The sequence below is a fragment of the Schistocerca gregaria genome, chromosome 5 (assembly GCF_023897955.1).
Source record: "Schistocerca gregaria isolate iqSchGreg1 chromosome 5, iqSchGreg1.2, whole genome shotgun sequence".
In the NCBI taxonomy this organism is placed as follows: Eukaryota; Metazoa; Arthropoda; class Insecta; order Orthoptera; family Acrididae; genus Schistocerca; species Schistocerca gregaria.
In genome coordinates this window covers 170,765,369-170,781,730 of record NC_064924.1, presented here as the reverse complement: position 1 = coordinate 170,781,730, position 16,362 = coordinate 170,765,369, and the positions used below count along the sequence as shown (strand labels likewise).

General features: G+C 44.4%; 1 protein-coding gene across 1 annotated transcript in view; it reads right to left on the bottom strand.

Moving 5' to 3' along the window:
- The window catches only part of LOC126272549 (cytochrome P450 6k1-like), a 122,382-nt gene that overhangs the window by 53,743 nt on the left and 52,277 nt on the right, over positions 1–16,362 (bottom strand). Inside the window, exon 4 of the mRNA XM_049975467.1 lies at positions 8,356–8,618. Within this exon, the coding sequence (XP_049831424.1) occupies positions 8,356–8,618 (263 nt within the window). The remainder of the gene's footprint in view (positions 1–8,355; positions 8,619–16,362) is intronic.

Here is a 16,362-nt window from a genome sequence, read left to right as displayed (position 1 = left end):
TCCCCCCCCCCCCCCCCCCACACACACCAAAAAGTCCACAACTTAGTCGCAATTCCGTTTCACTCGTCATATGATCATATTTTAACCAACAACCGGTCGTGTGCTACTAATTCAAACACTTTTCAGAAGTCAAGTCATCCTGCTGTTGGCCTCGATCCACGGCTTTCTGGAGGTCATGAGATAAGAGCCCAAGTTGTGTTTCCCTTAACTGATGTTTCTTGAATTCATGCTGGTTAGCATGGAGATTACTGTGTTCCGCATTCCCTCGAGTGGATATTATGAATAAGGAGGGGTTAACTTAGCTGCAATTCTGAAAGAAATTCCACTGGCCCTGAGATCTTGTTCAAATTTATCGATTTTATCTGTTTCTCAGCGGCACTTACAATAATAACTGTATCATTCATATTTGCAGTGACGAGAGAGTTAAACTGTTGCTACATTCCTGGCCTTTTTTTTCTACCGTAAATATCGCTTCCTGGGCCACTTAAGAGTGTGCCTAGATACTGTTGTTCTGTGGTTATTCCTTCCAACAGTGTGCTGGTCAACAACTTACTAACTAGCTCGTAATTCAAAACGATTGTTATTCTGGTTATCAAAACAGGGAAAAAATACAGTCCTTGGTTACGAGGAGATCTTTTGCTACCCGCGCGTCGAATGTCAGCCTCGGAGAGAGACGTTACGTCAGCCAGGCCTTGAACGAAGTAGTCATTCTCCTGAAGAGGTTAAAGTTTTCTGAACTTCCAGACATTTATTGTTGTATTGGTGCTCGGACGATGAATCCAATCTTAAATCAAGTATTCACACGCTAACCAAAGTATGCTATGAAAATAACGAGCACATTTTCTCTGAGAGAGCAGAAGAAATGGTGTTATGCTGGTTCAGAGCCAAAAAACAGTAGTAAGTTTTAGATGTCTGCGATGAAAAATAACATACAGCTGCAGTCGAAAGTAGAAAAAGAAAACAGGCAAATTCATCTGGAAATGTGAACACGCTCACACATCGAACTGGATGCCTGGAGCGTACTAAAAAATTGGCCAGGAGCGAGCAGCACTCGTATACTGAGAGTTCTGTACAAACCTAATTATGTAGATAGATGGTTCATCCATTCCAGGAATCGACAGTCTTATAGATTTTGCCTTTTATCGACATTGATACTGTCAGCAGACCGATCCCCTGAATTCCAATTTTTTCGACAATTTTTTAACCTTCTTTATGAAGTCAGATAACAAATGACAAGAGAAATATTTTTCATGTGATATAATTTCAGATTACTAGTTTTATGATTTTTTCCCTCTACTTGTACTGTGAAACCTTGCTTCTTGTCCTGTTTCATGACTTTAGACTAACGGGGAAACACTATACACGTTTTGATGCGTGAAATTGTGAGCTTCAATATATGTGACGTAAATGGTCGTGTTTTTCACTGCATTGACTTGGCTGACATTTACTACACCGATAAGGACTATACACCTTTTATGCGACATAAATTTTAACTTGATACATTCACCCATTCCTAAGAATATGGATTTGTAACATTTGGACAGACAGACAGACAACGAACAACAAAGCGAGCCAAAAAGGAATCCGTTTTTATCGACTAAGGTACGGAATCTTAAAGACATAAAAGCAAAGTATAGAATCAAGAGAAGAGATTTCTTAGAAGAACAGAAATCAGTGCAAGAACAAAAACGATGAGCTATGAGACATTGAGAGAAAAACTACAAATTTGTAGTCTCAAGTGAAAAACAGAGCTTAATTGTTTGGCATAAAATTAGCACCTGGATAGATGGTTCAATTAAAGCTGAAACTTAAAGATTAAAATCTGCTCATGGGGATAGACCCCAAAACACATGGGTGTTGTGCCGGGTGGAGTGGCCGAGCGGTTCTAGGCGCTGCAGTCTGGAACCGCGCGACCGCTACGGTCGCAGGTTCGAATCCTGCCTCGAGTATGGATGTGTATGATGTAATTAGATTAGTTAGGTGTAAGTAGATCTGCGTTCTAGGGGACTGATAACCTCAGAAGTTAAGTCCCGTAGTGCTCATAACCATTTGAACATGGGTACTGTACCGGCTGTTTCATACCTGCAACAAAGACGAATATTACGTAAACATGCTGCGTAATCCTACATTTCTTCGCCAGTACTGGATGAAGGCAGCTTCCAGAGCAGGCAAATGCCACCCCTCCATCTCTCCACACAACGGTCACCTCCCTCAAGGTCACCCCCTCCCTCTTCGTCTTCAATATCACCCCTACCTCTCCCATGACACCACCCAACCTCATTCCCTTCCCTCTCAGTATCACCTCCTATCTTTTACTCTCCTCTTCACCCCATCGCCGGCCCCTGTGGCCGAGCGGCTCTAGGCGCTTCAGTCTGGAACCGCGCGACCGCTGTTGTCGCAGGTTCGAATCCTGCCTTGGGTATGGATGTGTGTGATGTCCTTAGGTTAGTTAGCTTTAAGTAGTTCTAAGTTCTAGGGGACTGATGACCTCAGCAGTTAAGTCCCATACTGCTCTGAACCATTTTTTTTATTCACCCCATCCTCTCTACTCTGTACTCTACTCTCCTCTCCTGTTTCGTCTCCTCTCCTCTCCTTTCCTCCTTCCTCTCCTTAGAACTACTTAAACCTAACTAACCTAAAGACATCACACAGACCCATGCCCGAGGCTGCGACTGCAGCGGTCACGCGGTTCCAGACTGTAGCGCCTAGAACCGCTCGGCCACCCTGGCCGGCTAAGCTCCAGTTCAGATGATGACTGGCCACGGTAGTAGTAGTGGTAGTGGTGGACATGCCCACTGCAACCGTCTGACTGTAGTCGAGCAGCAGGACAATTTTGTTTGGACTATCTACATGTGTTAATGAGCGAAGTTGACCTGAAAGGATGAACTACACCTCCGTATTTGCCCACATTCCCATCTAAACTGAAAAGAGAAACCAGAACTCTATTTTTTCCCTGCAGCCATCTGAGCTGAAAAGAAGGAAGGTTCACTTGATGATGACCATGCCTGTTGCATGTGACATCTAGGGTGTATTAGAAATAGTCAGGTGGCTCCCTGAAGTGTCTAATTGAGCCAGATAGTGCTCTTGGGGCACATGGTAATCAGGTGTTCCAAGTTCGCGATCCCACAGACAGTGACGGATCGCTTCGTCCTGCAGTGCAGAACCTATTTTACGTCACATCTAGATAAGTACTCCACAGGTCACACGAGGTACCAGAGGGTACTTCGTGTACTACTGTTACTTCCCCTTTTTCCAGCTGCAGTAGTGAATGGTTTGCGGGAAAAATAATTGATGGTAAGCGTCCATGTGGGTTCGGATCCCTCTAATTTTCCCTCTAGGTATTTTCTCGTGATGGACGTAAGAGGAAGCAATATATTGGTAGACTCTGTTAGGAGTGTAAGCTCTAAGAACTTTAACAGTAGTTCACACCGTGATGCAGAACGCTTCTCTTTCAGCGTCTACCACTAGAGTTGGCTGAGCATCTCCATGACGCTTTTGCGCCTACTAGATGAACCAGTAACGGAACGTGGTGCTCTGTTTTGGGTCTTCTCTACTTACTCTACCAATCTTGTGGTACAGATCCCAGACTGACGAGTATTATTCAAGTACTGGTCAAACAAGTTTTTTTTAAGTTACCTCCTTTGTGGGTGAACTTTATTTCCTGAAGATTCTGCCAATAAGTCTCAGTCTGGCACCTGTCTTAAAAGCAATTAGTTTTATGTGGACGCTTTGTATACATTCTTCTTGATTTTTTTATGGACGTAAATGCTTCCAGTGATTGTTCTGCAATCCTGTAGTCACATAGTAACGGGTCTTTCTGCCTATTTACGCACATATGTTCCATTTGTTTGTTATGAGGGCTAATTGCCACTCCTTGCACCGAAGGTTGATCTTCTAATCTTTTACATGTCCTCCTGCATTTCGCTTCAATTTTCTAGAATTGCCGCTTCTCTGTACACTAAGGCACGATCTGTAAAATGGTTGATGGAATGTCCGACGTTATCCACTATGTGATATATATGGCAGGGCGGTTAAAACTGTTTTTTTCGTCTCGAAAGGAGACATCCAATGACACCAAACTCGACCTTTTGCCCCATCCCCAAGGAACAGGAGGGGTTCAGCTTAAAAATCTTCAGTAGGAACCCCAATTTTTATTGTTGATTCGGATTCTCCTGAAAAAAAAAACTAACTTTTGTATGGAATAATTTTATCGTTGCATCATGGATGGCGCTCGACAAAAATCAAAATAAGTTACAAACAGCTGAAAAGTGATAGGAGAATGTTCGATATGTTAACCATTATCTGTGATACATTTTGTACCATTCAAATAACCGTCTGTAATGCACGGACGACGAACAGGCGTCGCAGTGTGTGGTCAGACTCTCGCCGTAGGTACACCGCCTCTAGCCGCAAGGATGCAGTTCCATTGTGTCGAGCGCGGCTGTGGCTGTACCACAACCGACGGACAAGGAAACGGCGGCGCGAAGCGGTCGCAGTTCACTTTTCTCCAAACGTTCGAACCGCAAACATCTCTCCCTACGTATGCACCGATGCTGACAATTGCAGAGAGAGTGGCTGTCGTTCCTTCGCATTTTCCCTCAAGTTGGTGTGTAGAAGGAGGTCGTCGACGGTACGCGAACCTGTTCCCTGAGAGGTATGTTTCTTCTGCAGCGACATTCCACAGTATTATCCAATTATATACTGCAACTGGAAGTGTTCACCCACACGAAGAATCCAACCACGACCTGCGACGAACGAAAATGGCGCAGTGAATATTTCAGCTGTAACTGCTGCTTATCCTCACAATAGTTCGCGGCAAATCGCACGAGGTGCAGAAATTTCGCGTACCGTCATTTCTCTAACTATAGTGCAGGAAGTTTACACAGAGTAAGACGATTCTATTAAGTTGCCGTTATCAAATACTAGTGAAAATTTCTATATGGATCACTGTCATGGAAGCAGCAAATTTCGTGGTGCAGCTATGTAGTGCTCCTGAACTCTGACCTCCCACATCACACATCCATGTTTTCCACAGTTTGAGCTGGTTCAATGGCCACCAGCCTATCCTGTTAGCGTCGAGGTCATTGGAGACAGAGTACAAGCTCAGACAGCTTCAACGATTAGGAGAGAAACTGACTGTGCCCTTTCAAAGGAACAAGCCCAGCATTTGCCTGGAGTCATTTAGGGAAATCAGGGAAAACCTAAATTTCGATGGCAGGACGCCAATTGGAAATTTCGTCCTCCCAACTGCGGGTCCAGTGCGCTAAACACTGCATAACCTCACTCGGTAGCAGAGGCGCCAGGAGGGGAAGTAACAGAGTGACATTCATGAGAGGGAGGAGTAGAGGGTAAGTCACTTTGAGGCGTAAAATGTGAACTAGATGGCGAAGGATAGGGGAAGAGGGAAAGAGTGGCCTCTGTCTGTGCTGGAAACTACCTTCATCCACTACTTACATCTAGGTACATAGATTTACATATACACTCTGCAAGCCACAGTACAGTTCAGCACTCTACGTGGGAGGAACAGTGGAAGAAAGTCATGGTATAGGAGAGGGTAGGTGGATCTGACACTTTTCACTTACTTCTCAGAATTATAGGCATTATCTTGCATTTGCCCACACGTAAAGAAAGCTGTGATTCACAACACAAAAGGAAATGTTGTTCAAGTCTTTCTGCATTTCCTTAACATTTTCTACGTACGATACCTTCCAGCAGAGAAAAGCATCGTCAGCGGACAATCTTACAGTGCTCCTCATCTTATATGTCAAATCGTTTACCTATATTGAGAATATGAACATCAACAAAAGCAAAACGAGAATAATGGAATATAGTCGAATTAAATCGGGTGATGCTGTGGGAATTCGACTAGGAAATGAGACGCTTAAAGTAGTAAAGGAGTTTTGCTATTTGGGGAGCAAAATAACTGATGATGGTCGAAGTAGAGAGGATATAAAATGTAGACTGGCAATGGAAGGCATTTCTGAAGAAGAGAAATTTGTTAACATCGAGTATAGATTTAAGTGTCAGGAAGTCGTTTCTGAAAGTATTTATATGGAGTGTAGCCATGTATGGAAGTGAAACATGGACGATAAATAGTTTACACAAGAAGAGAATAGAAGCTATCGAAATGTGGTGCTACAGAAGAATGCCGAAGATTAGATGGGTAGATCACATAAGTAATGAGGAGATATTGAATAGAATTGGAGAGAAGAGAAATTTGTGGCACAACTTGACTAGAAGAAGGGATCGATTGGTAGGGCATATTCCGAGGCATCAAGGGATCACCAATTTAGTATTGGAGGGCACCGTGGAGAGTAAAAATCGTAGAGGGAGACCAAGAGATGAATACACTAAACAGATTCAGAAGGATGTAGGTTGCAGTAGGTACTGGGAGATGAAGAGGCTTGCACAGGATAGAGTAGCATGGAGAGCTGCATCAAACCAGTCTCTGGACTGAAGACCACAACAATAACAAAACAACAACAACATAGTGAGAATATCGGAGGTCCTATTACCCTTTCTTTGGTCATACTCTTTTTTTCAATTATTTATGATGAACTTTCTCCGTCTAGTACAACATACTACGTTCTATTGATCAACTATTTCTCGAACCAGTCACATATACCAAGGTGACAAAAGTCATGGGATAACTCCTAATATCGTGTCTGAGCTCCTTTCGCTCGGCGTAGTGCAGCAACTCGGCGTGGCGTGAACTCAACAGGTCGTCAAAAGTCCCCTGCAGAAATACTGATCCATGCTGCGTCTTTAGCCATCCGTAATTTCGTCCATGGTGCTCATGCACGATTTGGTGCATAAACAGATTTTTCGATCATGTCCCGTAAATGTTCGATGAGATTCATGTCGAGCTATCTGGAATGTCCAGAATGTTCCTCGAACCAGTCACGAGCAATGTGGAGCATTTTCATCCGTAAAAATTTCGTCGTTGTCTGGGAAAGTGGAGTCTGTGATTGGTTGCAAATGGTCTCCAAGTAGCTGAACATAAGCATTTCCAGTTGATGATCGCTTCAGATGAACAGAAGAACACAGCCACCACTGACTTGCACAGCGCCTTGTTGACAATTGGATCTATGGCTTTTGGGGGCCAATGCCACACTCGAACCATACCATCAGCTCTTACCAACTGAATTCCGCACTCAACTGACCAGGCCAACGGCTCTAGGGTCAATTGGACGTGGTCACGAGCTCAGGAGAGGTGCTGCAGGCAATGCCATGTTGTTACCAAAGATACTCGCGTCGGTCGTCTCCTGCCATAGCCCATTAAAGCCAAATTTCGACACACTATTCTATCATGTATGTTCGTCGTACGTACCACATTGCGGTTACTTCACGAAGTGTTGCTTGTCTGGAAATATGGAAACTTGTGGTATGGTCTTATGGGACCAGACTGCTGAAGTGATCAGTCCCTAAGTTTACGCACTAATTAATATAACTTAAGCTAACTTACACTAAGGACAACACACACACCCATGCCCGAGGGAGGACACGCATTTCCGACGGGGGGAACGGCACGGGTCGTGACAAGGCGTCTCAGACCGCGTGGCTATCCCGCCTGGCTGTTTGGATTGTCTATTAACAATGACAACTCTATTCAAACAGCGCTGCTCTCAGTCGTTAAGCGAATGCCGTTGGCCACTGTGTTGTACGTGATGAGAGGTAATGCCTGAAATTTGGTATTCTCGGCGTACTCTTGACACTGTAGATCTAGGAACATTGAATTCCGTAAATTTTTCCGAAATGGAATGTTCAACGTGTCTAGCTCGAATTACCATTCGGCGTTCAAATTTCTGTTGATTCCCATCGTGTGATCACAAACACGTCGGAATCATTTTTACACTAATCTCCTGAGTACAAATGACAGCTCCGTCAATGTGCTGCCCTTGTATACCTTATTTACGCGATACTACCGCCATTTTTGTATGTGCATATTGCTATTCCATGACTTTTGTCAATGTATTTGCGAAGGTACTCCGTACGATCGTATGTTGGTTAGTAGTCAGCAAGTGGTACAGTGTGGGACGCCTTTCGAAAATCTAGGAAAGCGGGATCTACCTGTTCAACTGCATCTATCGTTTACGAGAAGTCGTATATGGACAAAGCTAGCTGTGTGTTCAGTGCAGCCGGCCGGAGTGGCCAAGCCGTTCTAGGCGCTACAGTCTGGAGCCGAGCGACCACTACGGTCGCAGGTTCGAATCCTGCCTTGGGCATGGATGTGTGTGATGTCCTTAGGTTAGGTAGGGTTAAGTAGTTCTATGTTCTAGGGGACTGATGACCAAAGAAGTTAAGTCCCATAGTGCTCAGAGCCATTTGAACCATTTTTTTGCTCAGTCCACTTACCTAAATGTTGTCAGCAGTTTGGGATTGATGGCGCTTATAAGGAAATTGATTGTGGCCAGCGCGTTAGCCTCGAAGACGCGGCGCCCCCACTGTCTGAAGGGGTCGTCGGGGTTGCGCTGACAGTCCACCTCGATGCCGAAGGCGACTGAAGCGATGACGTCAGTGGCGTAGCGGGCGGCCACCTCGCGCATCTCCACCACCTCCCCAGTGTCCGCCGGCCCCTGCAGCACTTCTGCCATCTCACGGCCGCACGCCGCCATCGTCTGGAAAATCAATCTAAAGCTGCTCAGTGTGCTCCCCTATCCTCGTTTCGATCGTTTCGGTCTTCTCGCTCTAACGTAAAGGACGATCACAATTTGTTGAACGATTCCATAAAGCTGCGCAGAACTGCTTCAATATGGAATTTGTAGTTGTATACAGATTTTATATGGCGATTCACAGAGGTGCTAATGTTATCATTCGTTGTAAATACAGGGTGAATCTGTAAAGTTTGCAAATGTAACATTCAAGGGGACATCGCATGTACAATTTCCTCTGAGCGATGTCAGTGAAGTATTGATACATGTTTGTGTAATTGCATTTTTGTGTGTTTGTTCTATCTGTTCCGTATCCATCACGAGACACGACAAATTTATTCCAGCAGGATATGGGCGTCAATTCGTTAGATGTAGCTGGGCAATATTGCAGTCCAACCCGTGGGCAGCGAGCTCATACGAAGTTGGAAGACATTGTCGTGGTATCTCTTTGATTAAAATTAAAATAAAATTAAATGTTAACATGTTGTAAATGCTGCTGTATCTGAGCCAATTGTACTCGGTAAAATAACTTCATCCTATGACGGGTAATGATTGGAGATGGATTTTGAAGAGGACTAATCTGGAGATTCGAAGCACTGTGCGAACATAATGAAAAACATACTGTTTTGTTTCGAAAGACTTAGAGGGTTGATTTTCACAAGGCGGAAGATCAGACTGAAGTTTTAAAAGGAGATTCTCCTACTGATGTCTTACAGGAGATACGAATATTCTTAAGCACGAGGTATTACGAGCGCGAAATATAAAAGAACATATCTGACTTTATCGAATGTTCTTTACTTGTTTTTGGATATTTTCCTGGCTACGAAAGGCTTTAGTGGAGTGTTACGGGTATAATGACTCAACGTCAGTCTCTTCATGTGTGTTGTCACGTAATAACATACATACCTACGAAATCAGTGATCGAAGTTTTAGCGTTGCTACTTTCATGGGACTTCAGTAAAAGGATCTGATAATAGACTCCAGATTTCCTAAGTCCTAGAAAGTATTCATAGTCAAATAGCACAGACGAACATTGAAGACTATTAATAACTATTTATGAAGATGTGTTGGTGACTCACAACGTCATCACTGTCTAACTTTGTGACATAAATAAATTTTTAAGCGATTCTAAGAAATGATAAAGCAGACACATGCTTCACTTTACATCTCAGAGGTAGCGTGATTAATGGCTGTAGTGGTACGATGCCCGTAAATGGAAGTTAATTTACGTTTCGACAGATACAGGGTATTAACAAAGAGACTATAATCAATCATCCATAAATTCTAATGTTTTTCAAGCATTCACAGCTACAACCCAAGAATTTTAACGCGCATTTTGCATCCAGAGCGTTTCCTTATTGTATTTGGTTAACAAAAATAAACTTCAGCTCACTGATTTTAGGAAGATACTATCATGAAGTGGAGGAGGATTGCTTGTTTGCAATGAAAGCTCGGATTCCGGTGTTATACGACCATTTGCGACTGGCGAGAACAAGATCATATAATTATTAAAATAAGGATAATTACGAGTCCCTATCGCAAGTAGGTACGAACCTGAAGCTGTATTTGGAAGAGTGGACACACTAACTATGTCGACAAGACTTCTAAATTTTTTCAGAAATATTTTCTGAATGGTTTGGTACGAGGCATTAGAGGTCTCCAATGTCTCGTTGCAGAATAATGATGTAATTACGACTAACTCGATTTGTTACCCCAGTTACCACTGATTCTGTGAAAATACTTTCCCATCACCAAAACACGTAACACAAAATAAGGAAGATTCAAGTTTGTGGCAGGCGCCAATGTACAGACGCAAAAATATTCAGCACAACATTGTTGTGCCGCTTTTACGTAGCATTCGGTCAATTATACAGACTGATATCGTGTTGATTTTATAAATTATAAGAGATGATTGATAGGGTTAAATGTACCATCTGTGGTCAGGGACCGTGATCCGGAAAAGGTGAAGTCGAAAGTTATAAGCGAAAATCGCTTTGATACCTCTAACAGCGGACCTGTTCTACTTTAGGCTCTGTGCTTTCCATATTTTGGAAGAAGGTAATGAAAAATAAGACAATAATCTTCAGTAAATATGGGATCTAGAATGGATACCTTAAGGACTATGAGCACTTGTTCATCTTTGCTACTGTGAACCGCATCTCTTCTACTGAACAAATGCTCATAGCTTTCAAGGTATCCACTTTAAGGCCCACATGTACTCGACTTGAGCACTTGTTCCTCTTTGCTACTGTGAAACATTTTTTTTGTTTTGTCCTATACGACCTCGTCCAAAAATATGAAAAGCAAAGAGATTGCAGTAGAAGAGGACCACTTTCGGACATATCAGAACGATTTTCACTGATAACTTCCAATTAAGTCATTCCTCGAGCAGAGTCTTCTAGCTCATATTGATACATTTATCCTTTAAGACACAAGGAAATTAAAAATATTAGCTGCCAATGGACATTGCTTTACATCAGCGGGGCAAGTTGAAAAATTTTAATGGACCGGGAGTCGAAACCGGGTCTCATGCTTACTAGGCAGATGCGCTGATCACTATGCCATCCGAACACAGCAGTCACCACAACCGTCGGACTACCCTAGCACGCCCCACGGCCATGCCAAAACTCTCAACTTACGCGATACACTACTGAGGAAGTGCAACTGCACGTTAGCCTCGTCACTCAAGGCATTTCGCCGATTCCCGAGGGAGTTCTAGCTTGGTGTGCTTCTGCACTGAAGGAATCATTGGCCATCATCGCCGTAATTGTATACGTTGTGCCTGTTTTCCGGAAATGTCTGAAAGTACAGACGCCACGTATACAACATTTACCCTTCGCATTTATTCCTGATAGACTGTAATATCATCACGGAATCACCCTGTACATAACTCCCAGTATCTCATCAGTAAACCTATACATATTGTTGCGTATCACTGTCATCGTACAACTAATACTGGAAGAAAAGCCAACCCGAAATAACACTAATGATGTCTCTGAATCACTGTTGTAACTGGTCTCGAAAGTATTTGCTCTATTTCTCGGCTTGTAGAAGCGAAGTGTTGGACAAGCTACAACAGGACTTACAGGTTAAAGAACATCCAAATAAGATGACTATTTATCAGAGGTACAAGTGTTTTGTTGAGATTAACAATACAACATGTGACTGCAAATACTCAGGAATTTTCCACGTGTCTGTTGACATAAAAATGAGACAAAGTGGTGTTAGCATGTCTCAGAAGTTTAAATTATATTAGATTTACCTTCAGATTCAGAGATCCGTACATAAGGTATCCTCTAGGAAGATGAACATGTAAAAGAAAATGCTTACGTAATTTTCATAGCGTTTCTCGTGTCCGCAACGTCAATAGGCGGCATCCAACCTCGCTGTGAGCAGTGGTCATATTGTTTCGGCTCATCAGTGTATCTTGGCAGGATGTCCCACAACTGTCACTAAACAAAATTTATGTATCTTCTATATTCTGAAAATATTCTGCTTTTGGCTTCCCCTAATAAAACAAATGGTATAACTTGATTTTTTTATAAAACATCAAAAACATCAAGAGAAACGACAAAAAACTGCTAATGTTATGGAATATACAGGGTGGTCCATTGATAGTGACCGGGCCAAATATCTCACGAAATAAGCATCAAACGAAAAAACTACAAAGAATGAAACACGTCTAGCTTGAAGGGGGAAACCAGATGGCGCTATGGTTGGCCCGCTAGATGGCACTGCCATAGGCCAAACGGATATCAAATGCGTTTTTTTTTAAAATAGGAACCCCCGTTTTTTGTTAGATATTCATGTAGTACGTAAAGAAATATGAATGTTTTAGTTGGACCACTTTTGTCGCTTTGTGGTAGATGGCATTGAAATAATCAAAACAACAACAAAAATGGTTCAAATGGCTCTGAGAACTATGCGACTCAACTTCTGAGGTCATCAGTCGCAAGAACTTCGAACTAATTAAACCTAACTAACCTAAGGACATCACACACATCCATGCCAAAGGCAGGATTCGAACCTGCGACTTTAGCGGCCGCTCGGATCCAGACTGTAGCGCCTAGAAACGCACGGCCACTCCGGCCGGCTAATACACTCCTGGAAATTGAAATAAGAACACCGTGAATTCATTGTCCCAGGAAGGGGAAACTTTATTAACACATTCCTGGGGTCAGATACATCACATGATCACACTGACAGAACCACAGGCACATAGACACAGGCAACAGAGCATGCACAATGTCGGCACTAGTACAGTGTATATCCACCTTTCGCAGCAATGCAGGCTGCTATTCTCCCATGGAGACGATCGTAGAGATGCTGGATGTAGTCCTGTGGAACGGCTTGCCATGCCATTTCCACCTGGCGCCTCAGTTGGACCAGCGTTCGTGCTGGACGTGCAGACCGAGTGAGACGACGCTTCATCCAGTTCCAAACATGCTCAATGGGGGACAGATCCGGAGATCTTGCTGGCCAGGGTAGTTGACTTACACCTTCTAGAGCACGTTGGGTGACACGGGATACATGCGGACGTGCATTGTCCTGTTGGAACAGCAAGTTCCCTTGCCGGTCTAGGAATGGTAGAACGATGGGTTCGATGACGGTTTGGACGTACCGTGCACTATTCAGTGTCCCCTCGACGATCACCAGAGGTGTACGGCCAGTGTAGGAGATCGCTCCCCACACCATGATGCCGGGTGTTGGCCCTGTGTGCCTCGGTCGTATGCAGTCCTGATTGTGGCGCTCACCTGCACGGCGCCAAACACGCATACGACCATCATTGGCACCAAGGCAGAAGCGACTCTCATCGCTGAAGGCGACACGTCTCCATTCGTCCCTCCATTCATGCCTGTCACGACACCACTGGAGGCGGGCTGCACGATGTTGGGGAGTGAGCGGAAGATGGCCTAACGGTGTGCGGGACCGTAGCCCAGCTTCATGGAGACGGTTGCGAATGGTCCTCGCCGATACCCCAGGAGCAACAGTGTCCCTAATTTGCTGGGAAGTGGCGGTGCGGTCCCCTACGGCACTGCGTAGGATCCTACGGTCTTGACGTGCATCCGTGCGTCGCTGCGGTCCGGTCCCAGGTCGACGGGCACGTGCACCTTCCGCCGACCACTGGCGACAACATCGATGTACTGTGGAGACCTCACGCCCCACGTGTTGAGCAATTCGGCGGTACGTCCACCCGGCTTCCCGCATGCCCACTATACGCCCTCGCTCAAAGTCCGTCAACTGCACATAACGGTTCACGTCCACGCCGTCGCGGCATTCTACCAGTGTTAAAGACTGCGATGGAGCTCTGTATGCCACGGCAAACTGGCTGACACTGACGGCGGCGGTGCACAAATGCTGCGCAGCTAGCGCCATTCGACGGCCAACACCGCGGTTCCTGGTGTGTCCGCTGTACCGTGCGTGTGATCATTGCTTGTACAGCCCTCTCGCAGTGTCCGGAGCAAGTATGGTGGGTCTGACACACCGGTGTCAATGTGTTCTTTTTTCCATTTCCAGGAGTGTAGTCACAAACGTATAAGTACGTGGTATCATGTAACAATCCGCCAGTACGGACGGTATTTGATTCGTGAATTATTACCCGTATTAAAATGGAACGTTTACCAATTGCGGAAAAGGTCGACATCGTGTTGATGTATGGCTATTGAGATCAAAATGCCCAACGGGCGTGTGCTGTGTATGCTGCTCGGTATCCTGGACGACATCATCCAAGTATCCGGAGCGTTCGCCAGATAGTTACGTTATTTAAGGAAACAGGAAGTGTTCAGCCACATGTAAAACATCAACCACGACCTGCAACACATGATGATGCCCCAGTAGATGTTTTAGCTGCTGTCGCGGCTAATCCGCACATCAGTAGCAGACAAATTGCCCGAGAATCGGGAATCTCAAAAACGTCGGTGTTGAGAATGCTACATCAACTTCGATTGACCCGTACCATATTTCTATGCACCAGGAACTGCATGCCGACGACTTTGAACTTCGTGTACAGTTCTGCCACTGGGCAGAAGAGAAATTATGGGACGATGACAGATTTTTTGGGCCCGTTCAATTTAGCGACGAAGCGTCATTCACCAACAGGTATACCGGCGTAATATGCACTATTTGGCAACGGAAAATCCGCGATGGCTGCGACAAGTGGAACATCAGCGACCTTGGCGGGTTAATGTATGGCGCGGCATAATGGGAGGAAGGGCAATTGGCCCCCATCTTATCGATGGCCATCTAAATGGTGCAATGTATGCTGCTTTCCTACGGAATGTTCTACCGATGTTACTACACGATGTTTCACCGCATGACAGAATGGTGATGTACTTCCAATATGATAGATGTCCGACACATAGCTCGCGTGCGGCTGAAGCGGTATTGTATTTTAATTTAAAAAACATACCTGTTACCGCCTCCCCCCATGAACCATGGACCTTGCCGTTGGTGGGGAGGCTTGCGTGCCTCAGCGATACAGATAGCCGTACCATAGGTGCAACCACAACGGAGGGGTATCTGTTGAGAGGCCAGACAAACGTGTGGTTCCTGAAGAGGGGCAGCAGCCTTTTCAGTAGTTGCAGGGGCAACAGTCTGGATGATTGACTGATCTGGTCTTGTAACACTAACCAAAACGGCCTTGCTGTGCTGGTACTGCGAACGGCTGAAAGCAAGGAGAAACTACAGCCGTAATCTTTCCCGAGGGCATGCAGCTTTACTGTATGATTAAATGATGATGGCGTCCTCTTGGGTAAAATATTCCGGAGGTAAAATAGTCCCCCATTCGGATCTCCGGGCGGGGACTACTCAAGAGGATGTCGTTATCAGGAGAAAGAAAACTGGCGTTCTACGGATCGGAGCGTGGAATGTCAGATCCCTTAATGGGGCAGGTAGGTTAGAAAATTTAAAAAGGGAAATGGATAGGTTAAAGTTTGATATAGTGGGAATTAGTGAAGTTCGGTGGCAGGAGGAACAAGACTTCTGGTCAGGTGACTACAGGGCTATAAATACAAAATCAAATAGGGGTAATGCAGGAGTAGGTTTAATAATGAATAGCAAAATAGTAATGCGGGTAAGATACTACAAACAGCATAGTGAACGCATTATTGTGGCAAAGATAGATACGAAGCCCACACCTACTACAGTAGTACAAGTTTATATGCCAACTAGCTCTGCAGATGACGAAGAAATTGAAGAAATGTATGATCAAATAAAAGAAATTATCAGATAGTGAAGGGAGATGAAAATTTAATAGTCATGGGTGACTGGAATTCGGTAGTTGGGAAAGGGAGAGAAGGAAACGTAGTAGGTGAATATGGACTGGGGCAAAGAGATGAAAGAGGAAGCCGCCTGGTAGAATTTTGCACAGAGCATAACTTAATCATAGGTAACACTTGGTTCAAGAATCATAAAAGAAGGCTGTATACATAGAAGAACCCTGGAGATACTAAAAGGTATCAGATAGATTATATAATGGTAAGACAGAGATTTAGGAACCAGGTTTTAAATTGTAAGACATTTCCAGGGGCAGATGTGGACTCTGACCACAATCTATTGGTTATGACCTGTAGATTAAAACTGAAGAAACTGGTGGGAATTTAAGGAGATGGGACCTGGATAATCTGACTAAACCAGAAGTTGTACAAAGTTTCAGGGAGAGCATAAGGGAACAATTGACAGGAATGGGGAAAAGAAGTACAGTAGAAGAAGA